At 40.6% G+C, this 25,919-nt stretch overlaps 1 protein-coding gene across 7 annotated transcripts in view; it reads right to left on the bottom strand.

Moving 5' to 3' along the window:
* Nucleotides 1–11,988: 11,988 nt before the first annotated feature.
* Nucleotides 11,989–25,919, bottom strand: part of ENAH (ENAH actin regulator) — a 94,303-nt gene continuing 80,372 nt past the window's right edge. For 5 of the 7 annotated variants that reach the window (XM_065735578.1, XM_065735802.1, XM_065735980.1 and 2 more), the window contains 5 exons: nucleotides 24,408–24,474; nucleotides 22,573–22,632; nucleotides 18,660–18,738; nucleotides 16,344–16,401; nucleotides 11,989–14,997 (listed from right to left, as the gene is read on the bottom strand). In XM_065735578.1, the coding sequence (XP_065591650.1) occupies nucleotides 14,960–14,997; nucleotides 16,344–16,401; nucleotides 18,660–18,738; nucleotides 22,573–22,632; nucleotides 24,408–24,474 (302 nt within the window). In that variant the 3' untranslated portion in view covers nucleotides 11,989–14,959. The remainder of the gene's footprint in view (nucleotides 14,998–16,343; nucleotides 16,402–18,659; nucleotides 18,739–22,572; nucleotides 22,633–24,407; nucleotides 24,475–25,919) is intronic. The other 2 variants (XM_065735893.1, XM_065736057.1) reach the window with 1 other exon arrangement.

Below are 25,919 nucleotides of genomic sequence, written 5' to 3'. Positions count from 1 at the left end.
TGCTGAGAACACACTGACCCACATTGCTCCTGCCATCCGTGTGCTACCTTTAATTATGCTCTGTGGAAGTCAACACGCAGCCGTCGGCTCTCGCAGCAGCGGCAGTTGATGCAGCATCATTAGCAGTTCTGGCAGCCCACCCAGAAATAATTATGCACATAGTGGGGCAGCAACGGCAGTGACAGGCTCAGCACACAGCCGTGTAATCAAGTGAACGTATAGATAAGAACAATACCAGCATGCAGTAACTCAGAGGGAAATAACAAGTGCATTACTGACAGAGACTTCAAGGAGTAGGAAGATAAGTGGGATGAGAGGGGAACAAACTTCTGATTCAAGTTTGACATCAACTATAATCTATGCATATAGGGTTGGGTCCAAATCAAATCCCAGTGGACCTCCCACCCACCTGCACACACTTCATTTGCAGAACTGATTTAGTTCAGTTCAGACCTCAACTTCAGGAGAAATACTTTAAAATATAACATTCCATAACACTCAGAAAGCACTCTAAAGGGAATCTTTCTGGGACTGCTTGTGCACTGCAAAGCAAAACATGAGAGTGGTTCTGACTGAGGCTTATCCTCAAGTGCCAGGATGGTAATTCAAATCTTGTTCCCTCCCTCATGCCCCTAGTTGCCATGAGTCACTAAAACTGTATGAATTATGGAGCACTGAAATTTATGTTTTGTTGGAGGCTTCAGAAGTATTCACGTTCTTTGGAAAATGAAAGTTTCGAACACATCAGAAGTTCTGTATGAACAAACCAGTGTTGTCTCTTTAATTTTACACCTATTGCCTCATCGGCTGTGCTTGGTAGCACCATGTGCAAGTTTTGGTTTTATGCTAAAACCTGACAGTTCCCGTTTCATCCCATTTACAGTGGTCACTTGTAGATGAATGGCAAAACAGCATCAACTCTTGCAGCATTTTCCTTCCTTAGAGAAAAGGAATGGAAAATAGTTCTGACTTTTTGGGTCCAGGTACACCTGTAGTCCTCTGTAGAAAGATCCTGATTTACTGCTGCCTTTCCAACCCCCCTGCCTCCTCCCACCCAGAAAAGCAGCACTTCATTGTCACGTATCTGAATTTCTAAACATCTAACTTATGCAAAACAAATACCTCTGTCACCTTTGGAGACAGTCCTTGACAGAATTCTTCAGCTTCTTCATTATGCCTCTGTTGCCATACAGTGTTTTAGGAAAAGCCAGTTAGGTTCAATTTGCCTCTGGGAACGGCAAGATTCCAGTTCAGCAGGTCAGGTGAAATGCAGATCTTTCACTGTTGGCATATCTGGAAGCAGGAAGGTGTGCACAGGACACTTGGCACATCCCAGCCTGGCACACCCATCTCTGCACGTGGGCTTCAAGTCAGACTTGTGTCAGAGCTCTGTGCAGAGGTGTTTGTCTACTACTGAAAGCAGTGGGATGGTAACAAGGAGAACCATGACTTGGGTTCAACAAAAGTTCATAATAGAGCACAATTAGAATTTTCAGGTGGAGCCAGATGCAGTCCATGGTCAAGTCCTTCATAAGGCAATGGGTCTGTCTGGGTTCAAGCAGATGCACATGCTTATGACACGGTGTGAAGGTTTGCAGCAGTACTTCAACCCCATTCCATTCTTGCCATCAGAATGAGCCAAGTGCCTTCTGAAAGGTGGAGAGGAAGCGGCAGGGGGTTGCTCTGTTTTTCGTCTTTCTTTTGTTTTCCACTGTGACAAATGAAAGCCTGCAGCAGCACCCACAAATAGCTGTCCTAGCAGAGTGGTTTCTGTGCTTCAGATCATTTCCTGCTCTCCGCCTGAGCCTGTTAATTTCTCTGTGCTGTTGCTGAAGGGCTCACAACAAAGTGATGATTTGAATGGAAACCAAACGGAGCTCCTGTGAGCTGTCAGGAATTGAACACCCAGACAGTACAGCAAAACTTGTTTTCCAGTAATATACTGGACCATTCAGATCAGCATTAAGCTACATCAGGCCTTTTGTTGTTCTGTTCAAAAACAGATAACGCTGTATTATCCCTGGAGTGGAATACACTCTTATCACAGCATCAGTCCTATTGCGTTTCCCCCAAAACCTCAAACACCACTTAGGATCACATTACACTCAATTAAAATCGTCGCAGTTTTTCTGAGTCTGTGTTGTTGTAGCTCTGAAACGTAATACAGCCCTTCAGAAAGCAGCTTCATTTACGTGGCACCTAGACTAAGCACAGCAGCCTTCCAAAAGCTTTAACAGATCTTTGCTGTACCTAGTTTACTCATCGTTTCCTACTGTAGAGAGTAAGCTAGTCGTACATGTGGCTCCTGCAAATCTGCAGAAAAGAGTTAAACAGTACTTTCTACAGTTCTTATTTCACGACCCACCTGGACACCTACCTGTGCAACCTGGGCTAGGGAGCTGCTTTGGCAGGGGGCTGGACTCGATCTCTGGAGGTCCCTTCCAACCCCTACAGTTCTGTGATTCTTTCGATATGCCTTTGATCTATACACCAACAATATGCTTTCTTGACAAGTTACCACGTAGTGCAGGGGGAGGCCCACGTAGCTCGTTGAGTCTCTCACCACTATATCATCTGCATGTATAGGTGTGTATATAATGCCATCATAGATAAAAATATGTTTTAACTGAACATATCTTTTTGCGTTACCTTCAGAAGGCTTTTGAAAAAAAAAAAAACACAACATGTTGTGCACTTTCAGAAGAGTAAAACTGAGGAGATCTTTTCTGGTAGAGAGTCTTAGGAGGAAGAAATGACAGAACCAATTGCTTGTTTTCTTTATATCACTGAATGTTTGACTAAGAAGTAACTTTTTTAGCATTAAATTTAGATGAGACCCTCAGATCTGCTGAACCACTGCTGAACTGAAAATCAATTTTTGCATGAAATATAATTCCCCAACCTTGCATGATGCTTCACAGGTCTTCACAGCAACGTCAATTCGAAAGTATCTTGCACTGTGTCTGTTCTCTCCTCTCCACATCTGTATCAATGACATATGCTGATGTACAGGCTGCACACGTTGCATTGACGAGCCCCAGGGTGCTGCTTACAAACAGCCCACTGGCTGTTGTGGCTGATGTGCCATACCTCAGCAGGCCTCAGCTCCTTTCACTCCTCCCCACTTCCCGAGGCTCTTCCTCCTGCTTGCATTTCCCATCTGAGGACAAAATACGGTCTTTGATGGCATTAGTATGTAACACAAATATTACCCAGCCTAGGTAGGAAAGCACGTACACACAGGCACATTTTCCATCTGTGCTGAACTTTGAAAAATGATGATTTCAACAGGTCTGAGAGGTTATAGCCCAGACACCAACTCAGGGAAAGCAAATCCCCCAAATAAATAAATAAAGCGTAGCAAGCACGTCATATTGCATGATTTTTAAAGCAGGGGTTTGAACATATGTGTCACAGGATAATTCCAGCTGAGCAGAGCTGGGGAGCCCAGCCCAAGCAGCAGCTGACAGCACTGTGAGCTGTAAGGCCAGGCCTGCTCACTCCGAGCTTTAGATGTCCTTGCTATGGCATTTGAAATAGCTCAAAAAACCATTCCAGAATGCCTGTGCTAACACATGGATATCCCATCTGTTACCGCTGCAAACGCTGCAGTTGTGGGCCTTGCCAGCAGGTGCCACTGCCGTCGTTATAAAATACACAGCAGAGTCATTAATGAAGACCTCTTATTAATTAGCACATCTCACACCTGCAAAACTACCTGAATTGCCAATTGGTCATGGGAATAAAATCCCCCAAATCCTGCAGTACTGCCATTCCTCCCAGAGGGTGGAGTGTCCTCAAGGTCAGCACAGAAACAACAGCCCGGCACTGCGAAGAGCAAAAGGTATCACATGCCGCCAGCAGAAGGGCTGTGTGTGGCAGCTGCCCGGCACTTCCTCTCATCCGCCCTGGAGGATGCTCAGTAGACAGCACAGGGCACTGTAGAGCATCGGGAAGCAGGGACACTGACGGCATCCCATCACTTGTACTCTGTGGGTCATGGGCAGCCTACTGGCGCTGAGGCAGCCTGATGTGTCGCAGCATCTTCCCCTGCGGGGAAAGGGTGGAAGAACTGATCTCAGTGCCTTAGCCTATACTAGAGGCAGTTAGTGAGCGATAGAGGAAGCCCTGCTGCAACAATATGTTTGCCCACTGCCAGCTGAGCTCCTGAGGACTCTGATAAGGCCCAAAGCGTCTTGCTGAGGCCTGGCAGCTGTGGGCTGTGACTTATCCGAGGAGCAGCTCACCACAGCAGGGAGCCAGGCTTCACCACGCCCTGACCTCCTGCAGTAGCAGAGAGCCTCTACTTCGCTTTTTAGAAGAAAAACATTGTTTCAGAGGACGTGTAAAGACACCATGAGAGATGAGCTGCACATCCAGTGCTATAACGAGACAAATGATATGGAATTAGACCTCCAAGTCATAGAACACATCACCACTTCTGAACACAGTTCCACAGAGAAACATTTAAGGAGACTGCAGACTGCATCTGTGCCAAAAAGGGCTGATGCTGGTGCAGCAGATGCCTAGCACACACTGCTACTTAAGCAACTGGTGCATTAGGCCCAGTGTTCAGCTGTACAAATAGCACTGCTATAGGCTCCACTATGCTACAACCACCATTACTAACCCACAAAGCTTTTTGCCTTACCAGCACCCACTGGACTTGACCCAAGATGATGACACTTAACATCCTGACTCTAAATTGTATCTAAAATGCATTAGCAGCCTGGCACAATGCATTTTTTCTGTGCACTTAGAGTAAAAGTAGGTATACAGCAAAGGAACATGTTGCCTCATATCAGGAAATAATGTAAGCCACAGAACCAAGACATCCTTCTCTTTTTCTTTTTTTTTTCTCTTGCAGTTTTAGTAGCAGTTTTTTGGGTTCAGCTCTTAGGAATACAACATCAGGGTCAGGTTTCCAATTTTTTATAAACAGCTTATTGCATCTCATTTATTTCTTTTAGTAAAAGATACTGCTACCACAAGTAATGCTCTTGCTTTCCCTCTCAGCTCCTACTACACAGCACCCAAGGCTGATGAGGAGATGCATTAAAGACTTGCCTAGATCAGCACCAAGCATCCCCCTGGAGGATGTTATTCTTGCTTGAACACGATCAAAGGCTGAGATCAAAGAAAGAGCCATTAAGTCACTGGAGAAAAAGGAATTATTTTAAAAAGTCACAGAAGAATGAATGGAACCTGAGTAAAAATACAACTGAATTGTATGAAAAAACTCCTTTTAAAAAGTCTAAGGTGCAGACCTCATGCAGGTAAAGCTTCAGTTTTGGATGAGAACTGAGAGATTAGATCCTCTAATCAAAACCTCTTTATTGCCACAGGCTACTTTGTGATCCTGCATGGAATTTCTACAAGCAGAGTCTCCGTAAATGTAACAGAAACGTGGGTATGCACTGGAGCTCCAGGCATCATCCAGTCAAACCCCTCAGTGAGGCACCAACGTTGAGCCTCAGCCGACATCACTGAGATCCCTTAATAAAACCCTTCTGTGAAGAACACAAGAATTTTGTGAACCATTTCACTTGTAAACTGTAAAATCGTGTTCTTCTTTGCATTTCCCAAACCGGTTTGAGCCATTACTGTAACAGCAGTGAGCCCAAGACATCACTTGCCACTCCTGTGTGGTCTTGTGGGACGCTCTCAGAGCATCGTTAGAGCTGAGATGGAATCCTGATGCCTTCATCCTTATCAGCTGAGCAGATGACCTCATCCAAGGAGATGGTTTGGACAGGTTTGCTCCCTTCAAGTCTGTTTTAGCAATTGGTTCTGTTTTGAGCCAAATTACCTTATGGATGCTTATAATCACATTTTAATCATGTCAAGACCACAGGTCATAGAATATCCCGAGCTGGAAAAGACCCACAAGGATCCTCCAGCTCCTGGCTCCATTTGGCACCACTACAAATCAGCCCTGAGAGCATTGTCTAGACACTCCCTGAACTCTGGTACATCAGCTCAGGGGACAGAGCAGGCCTTGCCAATCCCTCTGCCCATCCCTGGGTCGCTGCAGCCATTTCTTTACTCTCTGAAGTTGCTGTCATTGTTGCCTCGTTCCTGTTCTGATTTCTCTCTCCACAGAGAGAGAACCTTCCTTGGTCTCTCTTTGCCAGTTACTTTTATCTTCTATATCCCACAGATCATCATCTCATGAATTCCATTACTGCCCACTGGAAATATCTTCCCTCCGCCCCATTTGAAACAAATTTTTACATACTTAAGAACAGGGAATCATACACATCTTCCCCCGATAGCCCCATTGTAGCTAGCAGAGTGCAACCCCTGCATTGTAAGCAATACCTCTGTTCCCACAGACCGCATTTTTCCTCTTCGTTGGCTCCAGCTACTTCACATGCTTCCCATGACACAGCACAATATTGGGCATTGTGTGTGCAGTGGAGCTGCCCCACCACTTGCTCGGGCTGCTGCCTTTTCTGGGTCACTGCACAGCAAACGGTTACTTGCTCATTTACACACAGCCCCACGGCTGAGGCTCCAGGCTGAGCCGAGCACTCTCTGGGGCAGTTTGTATGTTGGCATTTTTCAATACTGTTCTCCATATTGCAGTTAATGCTTGAGTATTTGTACCACTGCACCTTGAGGCTTGGCAGGCATCTTTTACTTGTTTAAAGCAAAGAGCATGATGTCACATTATGTTACACCAGCTCCCTTTTCCCCACATTCTCTACAACTGCAGAGAGACCATTCTTCCTTTAATTACAACACCGCTTTTGGTTGTTGTTAAGATATAACTGCAGGAATCTTGATATGGGGGAACTAAGCTACAGACACACCACACAAAGGAAATACTGTGCTACTAAAGAGCAATTAAGGCATTGGCAGGAAAGCACGGAACTCCATACGAAGTACAGAGGCACTGAATATCATTGGCAATTAGGCACCTAGGCACCACTGTGAACCTGGCTGTAAGCTCATTTACTATCTTTTCTTCTTTCTGAAAGCTCATAAAGCATCTTCAACATCCATGAAACCTACAGCCATCAGCCACCCGAGAGAAACCTCTTCACTAAACCTATTTCATCTCTTTTGTAACCACAACTTCACAAACCATGATTTGCAAAGCATAGATCTCCTGCAACACTCTTCCATAGTGCCATTCCAAAAGGTTTCTTAGATTACTTACCTTCGTGTCAATCATTTGAGCTCGGTCAAGTCATACTTCCTTTTGTCTCTCTCACGTTTCACCTTCAGGGTTGGTTATATTCCACAGAGCATTTCAATCATTCCCTTGGAAACCCTTAAAGCAATACTGATGCCCAATCAGAAACAAACCCAATAATCTCCCGGACCTTCCTCCTCACACTTCCCACCCAAAAAAGAATTCTACTGAAGCACTCTGTCACTCTTTGAAAGACCAAACATCAACCAGCAGATCCAGCAATCAAAAAAACCTGAAAACCTTAAAACGGTCAGCCACGTCTCTATTCTAAATCCATCCCTTAGTTTTGTAAAGCTGATTCTTGTCATCATTGAAGGCAGCAGGTACAGAAACCCACTGCAGGCGTGACGAAGCAGTCTGACCAGCGAAGGTGCTGCCTGCAGCACGTGGGACTGCCAGACAGCAATTGGGGAACACTCACCTGGCAGTAGAGGGAACTCCATAAAGGATTGTCCCGCTGGGACGGGAGCTGAGACACACATTTCACATCACTGTACTCAGCCTGAGAACCTCTGAAGTACGCAAACACCAATTAACTGAAATTGCCATCAAATGGCATCCTGCTGATGGAAAAAAATTATGCTTTTAGAAGCAATCCGTTATTGACTGGGGTGCAGCGGCACAAAGAGGAATCTCAGGGTTTTCTCCCTTGGCTCTGGTGCTGCTCAGTAATTTCGTTCATTCTTTAGAAGATTTATGTCTCTTTTCCTAAGATATGATCCGAAGCTATGGGGATGGTTTCCAGATCCAAAAGGAAAAGTTTGTAAAATCACTGCTCTTAAAGGATTTTCTGAGGGTGTTAAGGACAGTGACACAGCGAGAGCACTGAACAAAGGCACAGCAGCACTGGGATGAATGGCGTACACTGGATGGGGGGATGACCTCTGCCTGTCTCAAAAGCTGGCCCTGGAGAACACAAACCCTTGTTTTGGGTAAAGCTGAGCTGAAAGGGATGCTCCAGAAGCACGTCAGCCCCGACAGCACTAACACTCAGAAACGGGCCCACAATCAGTGCAAACACAGCCACGTTGCCATGAACAGAGGAGTTGCACATAGCGAAGAACAGGAAGCAATAACCAACTGAAACGTTCCTCAGGGCCTAAATTCCACAGTGCTGAGGAGCACTGCGCTGAGATCTTTAAGTTTTTGCATCTCAGTATTGAGTGCTGGGCTGGAAAGCTGGAGTTAGATCTCAGCTCTGCCTCCTCCATCGTCCTCCCCACCTGGCAATAAGCATTTGGAAAGCACACACATTCAGCACTACACACAAATGGAAACACGTTCCAATACTCCCATTTCAGGAGCACGGGCTTCATAAAAGCAAACAACAACAGCACAACCACCATGAAAAACGCTCCAAGTAATCCCAAACATCTTACCATGAACTACCTGCAAAAAGTACAGCGATAAAATAGGAAGCTCTAAGGGCACGGCAGTGGAATAAATTTGAGTAGGGCAGCGAATGGGACTCCCAGGCAAAACCCAATTGGGAAAGGGAACTTCAGCACTGCTTAGCTCGGCAGCCTGGAGACAGCGGAATTGTTTGCTGTTGGGTTCATAGAGCTAAGGAGTACTCCCAGGCAAGATCCAATAAAAATGAAACTTCAGCAGCTGCTTAGATCAGCAGCCTGGACTTCATTTAATTAATGACATTTCTGCAAACTTGAACAGCATTGACTTTGTTTTTTCTGCATCTCCAAAGATCAACAAAACCAGCAGCATCTTGACCTTACAAGGAACTCCAAAAAGTCCTCTGGGAACGTTCTGATGGCTGAGTAATGAAGCTGCATCACTTAGGGCAATTTCTGAGGTAATTTTACTGTTTTGCATAGAGACCTGACTTGAAAATTGCCAGCAAAATTGTATCCTCACAACATTAATGTCGCAAGGCAAAGAAATTAAAGGTCTCAAGTGGCAGATGACAGAACACATCTTGGTCACTGCAAGGCCAAGCCACTGCTGTCCCCATCAATCCATGTGTGTGCAGGTTATGTGGGATGGAAACACGGCTCCTTAGCCACAAAGGGAGAGACACTTCTCTCCAGGGAGCAGCAGGCTGTCAGTCTGTTTTTTAAGCTAAACATAGGTCTTAAAACAAAAACAGAGATTGCTAAACAGCCATCCTCTGCCTTTTCTGAAGCTATTTAAGACTAGAAACATCCACCAGGGAATGTGCCAGTGACACGTGGAACATACCTCATCTGAAGCTACGATGACTTCAGGCAAAGTTCTCAGCTTCCCTCACTGCATCTAAAACCTTTTAGTGAAAGGAAACCACCACACAGGAGACACTCTCCTGGTGTCTGCCCTGCCAGTTGTGGGGTGGGGGTGTGCGACGTGAACAGCCTTGCAATAGCACACACAAGAAACCAGCACAAGAGGGAAAAAAACCCATGTTCCCCCCGTGAGCATCACTGCACAATGACAGCACGTGGGATAAGGTGACAGACCTGCACACCTGGAGCATTCTCCCTCTCATTCGCTCTGAAGCAAACACTGCTTTCTCTGAATTATTAGTGAGGGACTTATCCATACAAAGTTTTATCTTCCTTACCACTGCCAAACTCTGTACTACTGAAACTCAGCAGCAGACAGAGCCCAAGGACTCGCAGCAGACGTGGAACCGCTGCCTTGTCCTGTAGCTCCTGCTCCAAGCTGCACCAGTCACAAACATTACCAAGCTCCTTATTCAAAAAGCATCTACTGCTTGTGAGGAATTGCTACGTATTTATTCAGTATCTGCATCTGAGTTCAATAGCAAATCAATTTTAGTTTAAGAAGTGCTGTCAAATAGCTTTTATTGGTTACTCACAGCTTACTACAGGTGCTACGTAGTGGTCGTATTAATAGCTTTTGAAGATATGGAATATCCATAACATGCAACACTGTACAGATGAGGCATGCAAGTCCAGAGCATAGAGACTTGAAGTAAGCAGTTGAAAATGACATGAACTGTTCTGTTGCCTGCTCTGGGTGTGAGGAGCAGGACTCCTACCCTCCAGTATAAAGAAAAAAGCTCCATCTCCTGCAATTCACATTGTGTTTTATTGCTTGCATTGTTTGGGGTTTTTTATGGATGCATAAAGAGGATGGACAGCATTTACCCGGCTGTGCAAATACAGGGCCACCAATATTCAAAGACAGAATTACATCTGATGCCTGGAAACATTTGAGACTCAAAACCAAACTGTGTTGTACAATGCACATCTACTTCAGAGAAGCTGAGGAGACTCAGGGCTTGAACACGCAGCATTTTATCTGGAAGCAACAGAATCAAGGTAGTTTAAAAAGGAAGATTAAAAAGAAAAAGGCAACGACTATTTCTTTCCTACTGATGGAATAAGATAATTGTATAATCGCAATGTATATTATACAATTATAAATTATATTTATATTATACAATTATAATTTGATAATTATCCAGCCTCATCCCTTTGCCTCCTACACCTCAGATAAATATCTGAGATAGAGATGTGGACAGATCCCTCAGTCTTTTTTCAAGGCTCATTTCAACATTCTTAGGTGATCATCCCTCAAAACTGAACAGTCAACTCAAAATCAGCCCATGTGAATGTGACAAAAGAAATGGTCTTTCAAATGTGTAAAAGCAGTAACACATGTTGTGGTGGCTGATTTAACAGACTTCTCTCCCTCCATTACGACCTTCTTAGTCAGCAGCTGATCTAGATTACTTAATCCTCAGCATCTCCATATGGCAAAGACACTCCTCAAGACACACAGTTTAAGTGTTTTAACCTGTTCAAGCAATATGCTCTGAGCCCAGTTTCACGGAAATCGCTGACTCCTTTTTCATCTGTTCATTATAAAAAACCCAACAGTGAGAATGTATGAGGACAGGAGAATACAGTCATCATCCCCCCAGAAATAGTTGAGCTGAGGTACAGAGACAGCTTTAGAAGCCTTTTCCTTGACCCTCAGCAGCTAATAGAAAAAGAGGGCACCTTCTCATCATTCTGCAAACTTGATATACAAGATTGTTGTTGAGATATCCTGGTACTGCCACTGAGGCAATATTCTCTTCTAAAAATGTTATAGCATCACAATCACCAGTATAAAATGTCATAATCAGTTTGATTCAGTGATCTTCAGACCACTTTTCTACTTCTGCAATGTGCAACTTTAAAGAACAGATATCACGCATCTCCAGTCACTGATGGACAGATTTCATCATTGCATTCAGAGATTTTTTTTTTTTTACAAAAACAACATAGAAAAAAACGACCAGCAAAAAACACCCCAACCCTTTTATGACTGTTACAGTCTGGCACTGGTACCAATGTTTGCCAAAGTTGAATTACCTCATTTCTTTATTAACTATCTTATCTTTCCTTATCTTATCTATCCTTGCTGCAACCAAAAACACTTATGTGCTCCACGACTTGTTTTACCAGTACTGCACTGACACGGCGTTTGACTCCAGCTCCTGGTGAACGAGGCCGACCTACAGCTAAGCTGAAGAACAGAATAATGAATAAAACAACCACAATGCATTTGTGAACACTCTGTGGATACAGAGACCAAACGGTGTGCCATGTTAGAACGTAAATAACATCCCATGGAAAATTTAAGTGCATCATTCGTGAACGTTACAGCCCCTGCAATGACACCCTTTGTAAGGTGTTTAGTTTTCTTTACCAAAGGACAACCAAAAATGAGCAGCAGAACCAAGGACTGCTGAATGAGCAACCATTAAGGTTTCCAAGAATTTGAGTAGTAAACGAAGGAGATTCTTCTACCAAGTTCCATAAATAAATGGTGGCAACACGTATATATTGCAATTTTATTTCATTCGCTCAAACAAAACATTAGCATGTAAGAAATTTAAAATGACACAACATGGTAAAAATAGCAGAGAATGAACTGAGAAACTAAAAAGAAGGTAAACCTAAATGCATGAAAATTCAACATTCATTAGTGATCGTCTTCAGGTTTTGATTGACACTCGATGCTTGATAACTTTTTAAAACAATGAACTGGAAATTATGACTGTCTGAAGAGATTTCAGCACCAGCACTAAGATTTTTACATTCAGTTTGTTTGTGGTTGACTTGTTAGCCACTTGTATATAGTACAGGTTTATCACAGATTAGATCACAGTGTTGAGGAAAGCAACGCTTTCCTGGAATCAGAAAGGATCCCCTAAACTGTCCTCAGTTTAAGACACCCATTATACAAAAGCACAGAACCACCACAATATGGTTATCAAAGAACTCAGTTACCAGTAGGCAAAATAATCTTAGCTTCTGTAGCTCATTTTCAATACTGAAATCTCTGGAAATGGTGCAACTGTCAGTATGACAGGAAATGTTTACAGTAATCTTTAATTCAATCAGGTTTTCTGGAAAGAACCAATTGGACAATTTGGGATTATAGAAAGTACGTATGTAGAAGCAGCACGAAAGAAGACATCTGTTCCTTTTTTCTTTTGAACAGAAATCATGTTAATTTTAGACCAAGGCACAAAACGTTTAGTGCATAAGCCAGTTCCTTGCACAACCTAGTCGCTTCTCGTTTAATTTTGGACCACTGATATCCATTCACACTATTCCACTATGCTACTCCTCAGCTCTCCTAAAAACAAATCCAACATGATTTCTGACAAGGGTAAACTTCCTTAATGCTGAAAACGTCCGTGTGAAACAAAGTTACAAGAACAAAGATGAAAATGCCTCCTCTTATTTTGAGAAAAACAGTACTTTACAAGGTTACTACGGATTTCTGTTAATGCCTCCAAGAAATGCATGCAGAAAAACAAGTTCTTTATCTTTAAAGAAATGATCTCACAAATTGAATTAGGCAGTACTTCCACTGTAGTCTTATCTTGGAATTCGAATCTCTAGAAACAAGAAACGTTTGGAGAAAAACATCCAACTTAAGCCTTTCTACACCAGTCAGTGCTGCTCGGCTTCGGTGTTCAGCACTTAGGACAGTACGTTATTTGTCCCCAGGATGGAGCTGCACGTACTTTTAAGCTGAAACATTATTCTCTCCAAAAGTTGCAAGTAAACCTTCGTTTCAGATCAGCACAGATCACAAAGCAAACATGGCACTGTACGGCTCGGAGAAACTGACAGTGCAAAGCAAAGGGGAAGATTTTGATCCACCTCATTTTTCCAACGCGCTACAGGTCCGATTCACAGGATTTCTACTCCACCATATTGCACCAAATCGAAACAATTTACAAACAAAATCTGAAAACCTGGGGAAACTGAAGGGTGGCATCTTCCCTGAAAAAGATTCTCAAATTATTGACTGAAACCAATGGCTCAGCACTGCTGTCTTTCAGTTCAGATTGCGTGGAGCAGCTACTTTTGGTGGTGGTGGTTTTAGAAAGGTTATTCTTCTTCTCTTTTGGAAGGAAGGTGGCAGGTAAATCAGAAGGGGAGATTTACTGTGACCTGATGCTCCATTGTTCTAACGTAACTTACTGCTGGCTCGTTTCATTAACCAAGCAAAAAAGGAGTCTCAGAAAACAGTGAAGCAGAGGGTCACGGTAAAAAGGTACAGAATATTGCACTTGTATGGGTGCATCCTCAGAAATTCAGATGTCTAAATGTTTGTTCTCTCATCAAAAAATGAGTTAGATTCTCATGGGAGTTTCAGAACCATTATGGAAGTGTTACTGAATTTCAAATATAAAACTGGCAAAAAAAAATACAAAAAAAAGGATTAAGTACCTGGTTCCACTAACATGGTTACTGATAAAGTCACATTTTCCTCATTACTACACATGCATGTAAGATGAAGAAAAGTGTAGAAAGTAATAAAAAAAAAAGTGTCACCTTCCCCCGCCCTCATCCCACATTTTTCTGGGCATAAATTAAGCCTTAAAAATGAAAAGGCTACTTAATATCTGTGACATGCAAATTTTTCTTTTAATTAAAAAGCTGTGTTGTGTTACATTACAAAAATGTCCACATGCATAAATCTAAAAAAAGCCCAAAAATCTACTGTAAATCTACAACATACTAATGATTTACATTTGACTGCTGATTCGCATTATGTAGAAGTCTTAGATTTGGTAAAGCATTGTAACAATGTAGGAAGGCATCTACATCTTTAAACTCTGGACTGCAATTGCTTTTTTTTTTTTCCTATAAAATTGCATGAAGGCTAACTAGAGAGGCTTCCTATCATAAAACTCCAAAATCTTGACATGTGATCACTGTCTAGGTCATTCACATACAAATATTGCCCTTTAAAAGTCCGTATTTCTAATTGTTCCATATTTTGTGAACTGAACTGAACACACATCCGATCTCTTAAATTATTCATGGAAACATCAGATATGATAGGAAGACAAACCTGAGATACATCTGAAGTACAACAGTATAACTTGCTAAATCCTTCATTAATAAAGAAAACCTCTCTGAAAAGCCTTCCCAAGCTTCTCCCTGTTCGCTTGTTTGTTTTTAACAACAAATTCTGAAACATGTGCAATTTTATTTTGACATGAGTATATTTCAAAGCACTGTGATCTTGTCTGAAAGGTGTAGGAATTTCTGCACAATCGTTACAGTAACCTTAAGACTCCTTTCCACCCTGCTGTAAAGGTCAGAAAAAAGCTGCAAACCAGGAGGGAAATAGCATATCACCAGAGTGATGAGTCTGAAGCTTTTCAGAATAAGTTGTTTCTCCCTCCTTCCAAGTCTCTGTTTCCATTTTCTTCTAACAGCTCACAAACGTAGTCAGTTTTATACCAAGTTAAAGAGTCACATCGGCTTAGTACTAGTCTTTCTATGCAGTATTCGACTTGCTCAGTTCCTGCCTGATAGCTGCAGAGAAAGAGAACAACAAACAAATCATACATTTTAAAAGAAGGAAGAAAGCCAGAATACGTAACTAGCCTCTTAAAGAAAGCTCAGCCTTCTAAAGCAGTCACAGAAAGTGAATGGTCATGTTATGTAGCTCCATGTGGTTAAAGACATGTCTGATTCTCAGCTAGGCTTTCCCCCCTCTGTAGTCTTCATTAACAATTTCTTTTTTGTTTTCTTTTTCTTCAGAGGCACGCTTGCTGGAGATCACAGAATCCTAGAATGGCCCGAGTTGAAAAGGACATCCAAGATGGTCTAGTTCCAACCCCCTGCTGTGAGCAGGGTTGCCAACAACTAGACCAGGCTGCCCAGAGCCACATCCAGCCTTGGAGCCATTCTTGTTGAGATGCTGAGAAACACACGTGTGGGCTTATTTGGTTTTAGTTTAAGAAGGGCCTCTGGGCTGCACATTATGTACATCCCATTGTCTGTTAGGCTGGAGTACGCAGCAGCCAAAATATTAACAGAGAAAAGAATCTTTTATTAAACAGTGACTGAAACATATGGGAAGGCACTGCATTACCTATACCCCCACATCAGTCAGCTCTGTCTACCACATCAGCTGATGACATTTGCTATTTTGTCACTTGCAAATGACCTTCTTCATCCTTAGTTTGGGTACATTCCACAAGGAAAAAGACATCTACGCTGAAGTGTTAAAAAACAAACACCACCATCACTCGCATACATTTCTTCTACTTCTTGATCCATGGATATGTGGAATATTCTAAGTTTCCCCATGACTACAGAAGACTACTTAATATCTTCTTTTCAAAATAAAGAAATGCAGAAATTCTTTTACTTGAATCTTATGTTAAAGACTGAGCATGAGAAGTGTAGAAGGTGGAAACACAGCCATTGCCTGCAAATAATCAGTTTTGAAATATGTACTCCAGCAGCTCTGGAGCATTTTAATTATTAACTTAGCAAATCTGTAACCACATTATATTAATGATAACTGCAAACGATTCAAAAACAGCACATATTCAAAAGACAACATCTGCTGTCAGCGTACTCTTTGCTTCTGCACAGCCTTTTCTTTTTTTTTTCCTTCTCTTTTAGTAAATAGCCTTATCTAAAACTGAGCTTCTTTCTTCCCATCATATTTCCTTTCCCTGTTTCTTTGAGATGGTGGAGCGAGAGCAGTGCTGTGGAGTTCAACTGACCTTCAGCATGAAAGCACCACAGGCACAACTGAAAGAATGCCAGCAGGTAACAACAAACCTACATTCATCAATACTTCATTCTCAGAATAGAAACAAATTAAGATTACATTTCTACTTGCTCTGAGACTCAATGATACTTACCATCAATGAGCTCTTCCTTTAATTTCGTTAACTCCTTTCTCATTTCATCTAAAATATCCTGTGACAGAAGAGTAATAGATTAACTTTATAACATTTAGTTTTCTACGAAGAGAAATCCAAATTCCAGCTCTCAGTAAGCCATTAAGCACTGTGAAACTTGTATTCCACAACCTTAAAAATTCATTTCCCAAACCTGAAACACGCCTACAACTTTCTTGCAGCAGGTACAATAAAAAAGTAGATATATGTGTAGAACTCCTATAAACTGATTCCAGTAGTGCTCACTAAAAAAGAGAAATTAGAATATTGCACTAGCATAACTTCTAAATAAAATCTTAAAAAAATGGAAAGAAAATATTCAAAGAAAAACAGGCAACTCAGTCCCAGTTGCAAAGTGCTATTTGACGTAATCAAAATGACTGCTAAATGACAACTATCATTCATTTTTCTACAGCCTTCTCTATAACTGATTTGGGAAATTCTTTTCTGAAGCTGCTTTAGAAACCAGAGTGGGAAGCACTGGCTGCTTCTGAGGAATACTTGAACACATCCTGGCCAAATCAGGAATCATCAGTTAACTCATCCAGAAGATTTCAGTCTCAATACTCAACAATCTTTTCAGCCTTCCACTGTGATTAGAACATGAATGTCCAATACTAGAGAGTCTCGAGGTATTCCTCAAACACACAGGCATGAACTCAGTCTCCAATTAACAGCAACAAGCGAAGCTTAGGAGGTACTCCCCCAATTTATGGAGTCCTAAACAAGGTGGGAACATCTGTAACCTTCCCACTGGAGAACAGACGTGCCAGCACGCTACCACAAAACACAGCAAACATGGAGGGGCAACGTGGCAACTAATTCACAGCATCTGACCATTTTGTCTCAGGAAAAAACAATCAAGCAGCTAGACTCAGACAGCTGGAAACCTGGTACATCTGAGGGCTTTATGAGATCTGTATAGACTTCAATTAAAAAAAAACAACACATACAATAATCAAATCATCCATCTGCAAGCTGCAGCGTGTGTCAAAAATCCTCCTGAGTACCTGTTGTACCTCTAGAACAGACACCACAATCCTAAATCTGTATGCAGCCAAAAAGCATTGTAAGATAAAAATGTCTCCTTTTAGGACAACAGCAAAGAAAATCAGATTTGCACGGAGACTGCACAGATCTTTTTTACTTTTTGCATGGAAGAATTATTAATAAAAAAAACAACTGCATTTCCTTACAAAAGGCTCAACAAAAATCTCAGGGGATTTTTTTGGTGCTAACATCAGCAATATATATATATTTTTTAACCTGGAAAGAATGAACTGAACACTCTAAATATCAGTAGAGGCTGTAGGAAGCAGGGCAGGAAAAAAAACAACAAAACAGCAGTTTTAACTTAAATGGAGAACAAAAAAATACATTATAGAAACGTTCTGGAACAACGTCATCCTAATGTCCCAGGTGTCAAATACTCTCAAAAGAGAACCTTGACTTAATCACCCAGAATTAGCAATGATGATCATATTAACTCAATGGCAATCTTAGTAGCTTAAAGACCAAAGATAAATAATATCCCGATGCTCACATGGAGGATTCTATTGGAGCTTCCTTGCTCTATCAAGGTATGTCTCAGTCAAAGTACCAGCAATGCTGTTAACTTGTACCTCCTTCCCTGACACAAGTGACACATTTGTTGATGCTTTTGTTGCACACAGTGTACTATACTCACAGAATATTAGTCATGTACAGGTAACTGTTACCAGAAGCTTTCCAAACCATCCTGTAGCATTTCAATAATGTTAGAAGAGGCCTCTTCTTCAAAAAAAGCTCTTCTTTACTGATAGACAATGTGTCTCCAGAAAAGGTGGCACCAGTGGATGCTGCTTTGCTGTCAAGCACCGGACAAGTGCTCAATTCCTTGAATTTAAGCTTAATTTGAATGAATTTGACTTTTTGAATTTAATGTGATTAAAAAAAAAAATTGGTGATACTTCTCCTGGAACCATCCAGTTGGCTTTGGTTTGTTTGAGAGAGAGAAGAAAAGATTTTCCAACCAAACTGTTTTTCCTGTGACCATTCATGGTTATCAACATCATTTTGTGCACTGCGAAATGCAAAAGCTGGAACAAGCATCTGGGAGAAAGTATTGGGGCTGCACAAGGAGACATTACAGAACTGCATCTCTTAAGAGTACTGAAATAATCTTGAGGTAAAGTAACTGCTACGTAATCACAGACACTTGAAAGTAGTTAGCAAGGCAGCACAGAACTGGTATTTGAGAAGTACAAGTCCTGACACCCAAGCTGTCTTTATGCATACCTGCTTCAATCTGTCATAATCTAGACCTTCTGACTGTACTCCATTGGCATTGGGTTGCCCCGTTGTTGTAGATTTTGGTCTGCAGTACAAAAAGAAATCAATGAATTACTTGGTCATTTATTATTAAGGCATATATAGTTCTTCATCGCTCACATATCAAAGCAATATTAGATAACCAGAATGAAAAAAGTGGGGAAAAAAAATCAGTTAGACCCAAAATACCACACAGAATGTGAATCAACAACTAGGAACATCTTCCACACACTGGAAATATTATTTGCCATAGAAATAGATTATTAGTTTAAAACAAGAACTATTCAAATAGCAGACATATTTCACTGTCAGTGGTTTCTGATTTCTTATGTGTATGAAAAACATATACCTCCTTATCAAATACTCATACTTTTCCCCTTTTAAACTACTTATTTCAGAAGAGGTTCTCTCAAAGAAGCATTCCATCTAACCACTACACACTGATGCTGCAAACTAAAAGCATGCTGTGTCCTGGAAGGACAAGACTAACCTCATCTAATCCCTTCTTGGAACAGGAGCCTGGCTTCCAAAGGTTCCTTCCAACCTACATGAGTACATGAATCATTTTCTAAAGATTATGAGAACAAGTATTTTACAGCAGCAGGTTTAATCATATAGTATTTGAAATGAAGTTCTCATTTTTTGGTCTATGGAATGTTTAGGTTATGTAACACTCTAAGACTTCTCAAATTTGCTTACAGAAACTTTCTGCATTGTTAAAACACAGAATTCCAGAATAAGATAATTCTCAGTCCTGTCATTTCTGTTTTCCTGATCTCTTCCATTTGCACAGCAGCTCTCAAACTCACGTACTTAATACTCAAAGGGCCCTGCATGTGCACAGCTAGGAGCAGAGGTGGAATCTAGATGCTAACTGCAGGAATACAGAAATAGTTGTCTAAAGCAGGGTTGAATCGATGGTGTGGCCAAGAGGGGGAAGAACGTTTTGCCATCCTGAATTACTTCTAACAACCTGCCTAGCTTTCTTTGTTAGCCTATATAGTGCTGAACGTAAAAGATGTTTAGAAAAACTGCTGGCAGTTAATTTCAAGATGCTTCCCCAACACTAGAATTCCAATACTATGTTATCTTTAAGGAAGGTTAAGGCATTAGTAGAATAAACTGGGTCCACTGCCCACGCGCATGGCGTCACTGAACAAAAAAGCCTGGTCTAAGCTCATTTTCTCATTTAGAAATTCTTATAAAGGAGGAATTCACCAAACACTGCCTTTTTCAAGAGTTGCTGCTTGGAGATGCAACCTTATTTGTTCAGGTGGAAGTTGATCAGGCACAGCAAAAAGATAAACCAGCAGTAAAGGTACTGTTCTGCAGCTTATTCTTTCACACACTTGAGGAACAGAAACAGCATATCCACTGCTTCAAAAATACCTAATCAAATGGAAACAATAATTTAACTAGCAGACAAGCCATGCTCTCAAGAAGAACAAGAACCTCTATATAGTTGTTTAAACAAAACCAATACTTTCAGGTGTCACTTGTCTTCCCCTACAACACAGCAGCTTACCCCTGATGAAAGTGCTAGAAAAAATGTGATTAAGACTAGCGGAATGTCTTGATGATGAAGCCTGACAGACTGTGTTCTTATTTACTAACTGGAGGAAAGCAATTCAGGCGTGACTCTCAGCTGTCGCACTAAACGACAGTAAATTGTCATTCTGATAATTGTAAAAACTTCCCCAGGTTTCTACTGTCCAACTTTTACCTCTTATTGGAAGACAGAGAGAAACAACATGGCACACAAAGGTTCCAAGATCTGGCACCATCCTAAAACAAATTCGTAACTATCGACTAATTCTGGAACCAAGATATTTCACATTTGTACATCTGAACACATTTACACTGTCTAAAAAAAAGGTAAGAACTCCAGTGCAGAACAGTGTTAGATACCTCTAAGTTTCTTCTGTGCCCTGAGAAGTTACTTATGTGCAGTATAGCAGCACCAATCCTTGTAAAAACTGCCAACAGTTAGCCAAACAAAACAGAGTCAGCAGAAGGAATGCTTAACTGTTCCTCCACTGCTGGACTTTGCATCAAAGCAGGCAGATGCAGGAACATCCCATGTTATTATATGAGTTCTTGTTCCTCAGATGGGATCAGATCAGAATAAACTTAAGTTGTATAATAGACACTGCTAATATAATTCGACTTGAAACACACTGAAATGAAATATATGATCCACTGATTATGATAGAAAATGAAATATTACATAATCGTACAGTAGAAGCAGCTGGAAAATAGATTTCACCTTGTAGCCACCAGAAGATCTAGTGTGTGCCAATGCTATGAAACCAAACCACAGATCGAAATCTTTTACAAAAGTATCTAGATGGTGACAGTGCTAAATTCCTTACAAAAGAATTCCTTGCTAAAAAAAAGATATACATATCTCTTTCTCAAGGTGGGAACTCTGTCAACTGATGCTTCCCATATCTGACTTTTGGAATGCTACTTTTGCAGTTAATACCTGACAGTCCAAACACCATCTGACTTGAAGCAGAACGGCATAAGCTTCTCAGATTCTTCATATGTTGTTTCTGATGATTAACTACCATGTTGTTCCCATATACCACAGTATTATACCATTTACTGACCTAGATTAAAAAGCCCATCACAATAAGAAAACAACAAAAAAAACCACCCAGCAATTCATTTCCTCCCAAATGCAACTCCTGACAAGCAATCAAGTAGCAAGGATCTACTATTCTGCTCCAGATCTCTACAATAAAAAGAAAGATCTACCAATTGTATGCTATCCACTCCTACAAGTGTCTGTCAAGAGGCTCAAAAGGCAAACACCTTTATAAACTCTGCTGTTCAGTTGTAGGAATGTATTCAACCTTTTCTGAGAAGTCTTGCAAGAAATTCCTCATCCAACCAACCAAAGACCGTAATTTGTAAACTGGTAATTACTTGTCAGTCAAATGCGCCTTCCCACTGCCCAAATTATCCTTTTTTTCCTTCTTCTGTTTGCTCAGGAGAGATAACTGCCATTAAGACAGACGGTAGCTATGAATATCAGCAAATAGAACATCGCAACCATTAGTTCTGAGATGGCTACAGAGCTCTCCCATGTGGTTTTTCATAGCATCGCCTAGCAGGACAGTGAAGCAATCTTCAAAGTCCCTAAAGCATCTTAAACCAAACATGCAAGATAAAGATTACATTCCGTGCCAACATGCAGAATATACCACCCAAGAGAAGTAGCTAGAAGTCAAACTTTTTGTACAAAAGATGAAGTAATCACCACACTGAGTGGTTTGATGAAAAACAAAGTTGGAATAAACTCCATAAGAAGTTTAACTGTGGGAAGCTCTTAAAACCCAAAGACTTTCAATGTCAATTACTGCTACAGAAACCAAAATTTACGGCTTAAAAATATACGATTTTTTAAAATGAGTGAATATTCTCCTGAAAGAAACTGTATTTTATATTTAATGAGTCCTTTATTCATTCATATGCTTAGGTCAGGTAATAATCTATTTGTTACTTTTACTTAAACCATGGCAAGCAGAAATGAAAAGTCACTGGAAAATTAACCTATGTTTTTTGCAAAGCTGCTTCTCAGAATACTGTAGAAGGTTCACCAAATCATGGCCTACCCAACAGAAATTCGTAACTTCATAGGTGATTACCAGAAATTCAGCATTTACTATGAATTCCAATTGGTTCTTAAATCACCTCAGTTTTCCTTTGGAACCATTTGCTTTTAATCATTCCAAAAGAGGGCTCAACTAGACAATCAAAATGTGAACAGGAACCTAATAATGTGGGTGGTGATTACCAATCGATGTAGAAAAAGTCCAACCCTGAATTGGTCAAAACAGTTATTACAAAGTCTCAAGTCCCAACAGGATGATACCTGTTTAATGAATCATAGAACCTGTTTTCAGAAACGAGGTTTTTCCATGGAGATTCCCGTCTATGAGGGGGGAGAAACACTACCTTAACAAGCTATAATAGAACTTAATTACATTCAGTTTTAAAACCTTGAATACAACGGAGTCTCGTTAATTATGTTCCAAGAGTTTTATTGTGAATATACCAAGAACTGTGGAAAGCACGTAGTTCAAGTCCTAAAAGTCTGCTCTAGAAAAAAAAGCACCTGCTTTTAAATAGGATAGTATCTATTTCAAAATATTTAGAACATTCTTTCTGAACCACAAATCCTTTATTGTCTTTTTGTTTGGAAGCTCTCAAAAGAAAACTCTGATTACTTGCCAGTAATCCCTGGCAAAGACCACATTCTCTCTGTTTAGTTCAGAAATAGGTCTCCTAGGCTAACAGGTGAAAGATATCCCCTTTCTGGGGAACACTGTATTCGTGTTTAAAGTAGCACCATCCTTCCACCAACTCAAGGAATTTTTAACAACCTGTCTCAAGTTAGATGTATAAACTGTAGAAAAAAAATGTAAAGATAATTCAGAGAGACTTCTATTAATACCTTTTCTTTCACAATCCATGAAGGAGCCGTCAGCTCGGCACGGTAAACTAAACACTGCCTAGAAAACTTTATCAGCAATTTTAAAATGTGTGCTATAGCACCTACTAGTAGTAACAGTGCTGGAAAGTAATAAGAATATTTGATAAACAAGGAATTCTTAGTTTTAAGCACTTATGGAGAATATATTTTCTAATTAGGCTGCATTCTATCAATATTTTCCATTGGGTGATAAAGACTAAAGCTTGGAGACATTTTCTTAATGTATCTGAAGAAGCCTCAAAATATCTGTAATGTTTCCTAGGTCAGAAAACCTTTTAAAATAGACTACAGCAACCTCTGCATTTAACCAACTAGAATAAAAAAATCAGAGAAATAGGTTGGATGCCATAGTTTAGAAGGAACTGTCGGTGTAAGGACAGGCCAAATAAAGAGAGGAAGACACTCTGGACTTCCCCAGAGCAATGTGATAAGGAAAGCAGCCCTATTTATTAATCACACTGCTTTCCCTTCAATTGTTTATACACAATGTACATCCAGAGGGTGAGACAGTCTCAAATAATATGTGAAATCTAAAACACTCTAGGATCCTTACACAAGTTTGTTTTGTTGCTTCCCCCCCCCACCCCGTGGTAAGTTTCTCCTCCACACAATGCATTTATACCTTTATGTCCTTGAAAAAAAGAGACCTCTGTTAAAGCATGCAAAAATCTACCAGGGTGGGGAGCAGCTAGAAGAAATCAAGTCAAGGCTTGTAAAGCAGTATAGCAGAGTGGACATCACCAAAGTTATCAGCTTCAAGCTCAGAGATACCGTAAGTTACTGGACTATAATATGCAGAGAAATAGAAAGGAGGAAAGCTATTCAGTAGACTTATTACTGAACATACAAATGACAGCACTGAACTTGGTTTCCATTGCAGAAAATTCCAGACTTAATTTAAAGAAATAGAAAGAATTAAAACATTTGTGAAGGCAAAGATAGACCACAACTACTGAAGTTACAACAGCAGCTGTTAAGTAATCTTTGGCCTTTTCACTTTTACTACCAAAATTTTACTTCCTCAAAAGCAGCCTTTTGTATTTAGTTAACATGGCCATCAGCAGTTTCATAGCAGCACTCTTAAACTCATAAATCTTGCTTTAATACCATGAAGATGATTTTTTTTCTTGCTACTTTAGCACAAGATCTTTAGCAGCATGAACAAGAACAGCAAATGTATCTTTCTAGGTAGCTACTGGTATGAAAAGAAGTACCTGGAAATAACAGGTGACTTGCTTCCATTTACTGTATTCGTTCTTTCCCAAGGCTTTCTTGTTAATTCTATTAAAAAGAAAAGATTAAACACCATTATCTTCCATTTATAGTATAAATATGTGAGGAAACTTAAGTACCAGGCAAAATGTCAATCTTCTGTTTAAAATTAACAATGCTTTAGTGCCTTCATGCTAAGCTACCTCATCTTAATTTAAACCTACTATCATTTATGTTGTGGTAGCACCTTTACTTCTCACTTCAGCTCTAGACACTGTAAATCCCATTTGAATCTTAAACCAGCTGGAAGACAGCCTGCCTTCCTTTATGTATTTTATTGCTTTAGATGTAAAACATGGAATTCTGGAACCATTACCAGTGAGCTCCAGACACTGGCTGAGTATGTTTTCCAACTAAGAGTTTTCCTAGCATGTTAACAAATTACATAAAATTCAGTGTCAGTTTCAATAAAGCAACACAACTTCACACAACTAGAATTTCTTCCAGCAGCAAGGTATTTATTTACCAGTCTTTTCCTAAAAAAGATGAATCATGAGTTCCAATGCATAAATTCCTCACTCAAAACAAGACAAAATTAACTCAACTTTAACTCCAAAAAAAAAAAACCACACAACCCCACATCTTATACTTGGATCCAGAAAGGTATTTGCTGACTTACCATAACTTGATACTGGACAAAGTTTCACTGAGCATCTCTGCTATTGCCTGGGCAGCTTATACAATGAAGGTCAAGTGTTCTGTTACACATTGCAAGTGAGGGCTTCTGGGCCTAGCCCACACATGGAATAATCTGTATTCAAGTTTAAAACGAACTCTCCATCTTTATATGAACTATGGATGGAGCCTGTTTTTAGTTTTGTACAGAATCCTCTCCAAGAAGCTTCGACCCACTCAGTGCTTTTATTACAGTGGTCTAAAGTAATGCATGAAAGTTTGCCTAACTGTGCAGCTTTGTTTGTTAACCCCGGACAGAAATAACAGCAGATAAAGGGCAAACAGTTCAGTTAAGTACTACTTATTGTGCATTACTGCTTGGTGAATGAGATTTTTGCCCTTCCACATGACAAAACTTGGTTTAATTTCTTATGGGTCAGGTTTTATTCCTTGTATTGTTCAACTCTATTTAAGATGGGCAAGTTGAAAGGCATAAATTTCTGTTCTGTATCTCATATAAACCAGTAAGATCTTTCTCCTCTCAGTATTTTGAGGAATGCAGATGAACTGCAGAATTCTACCTGAATAGTCTGTGGTCAGCCAATTACACGCTGCAAATGCTACTAGTAGGACTCAGGCATTATTGATTTGCTATCTCAGGCTTCAGGATACATCCAGCCTTGGGGCTGCTTCTGCTGTATTCACAAAAATATTTGAGGAAACTTTCACCATGGCCACAACCTGTTTAATTGTGAGAATGATTATCCAGCTGAAATAGCAGAACTATTTCAGTTTCACGTGTCTGTAGCCCACTGTATGGTTCTGAGCTTGTTTTTTTT

Source organism: Cyrtonyx montezumae, unplaced genomic scaffold, assembly GCF_038088225.1.
Source record: "Cyrtonyx montezumae isolate F1298 unplaced genomic scaffold, pur_monq_1.0 scaffold_0, whole genome shotgun sequence".
Lineage (NCBI taxonomy): Eukaryota > Metazoa > Chordata > Aves > Galliformes > Odontophoridae > Cyrtonyx > Cyrtonyx montezumae.
Note: the sequence above shows the minus strand (reverse complement) of the source record. Positions and strands in the feature narration are given on the sequence as shown.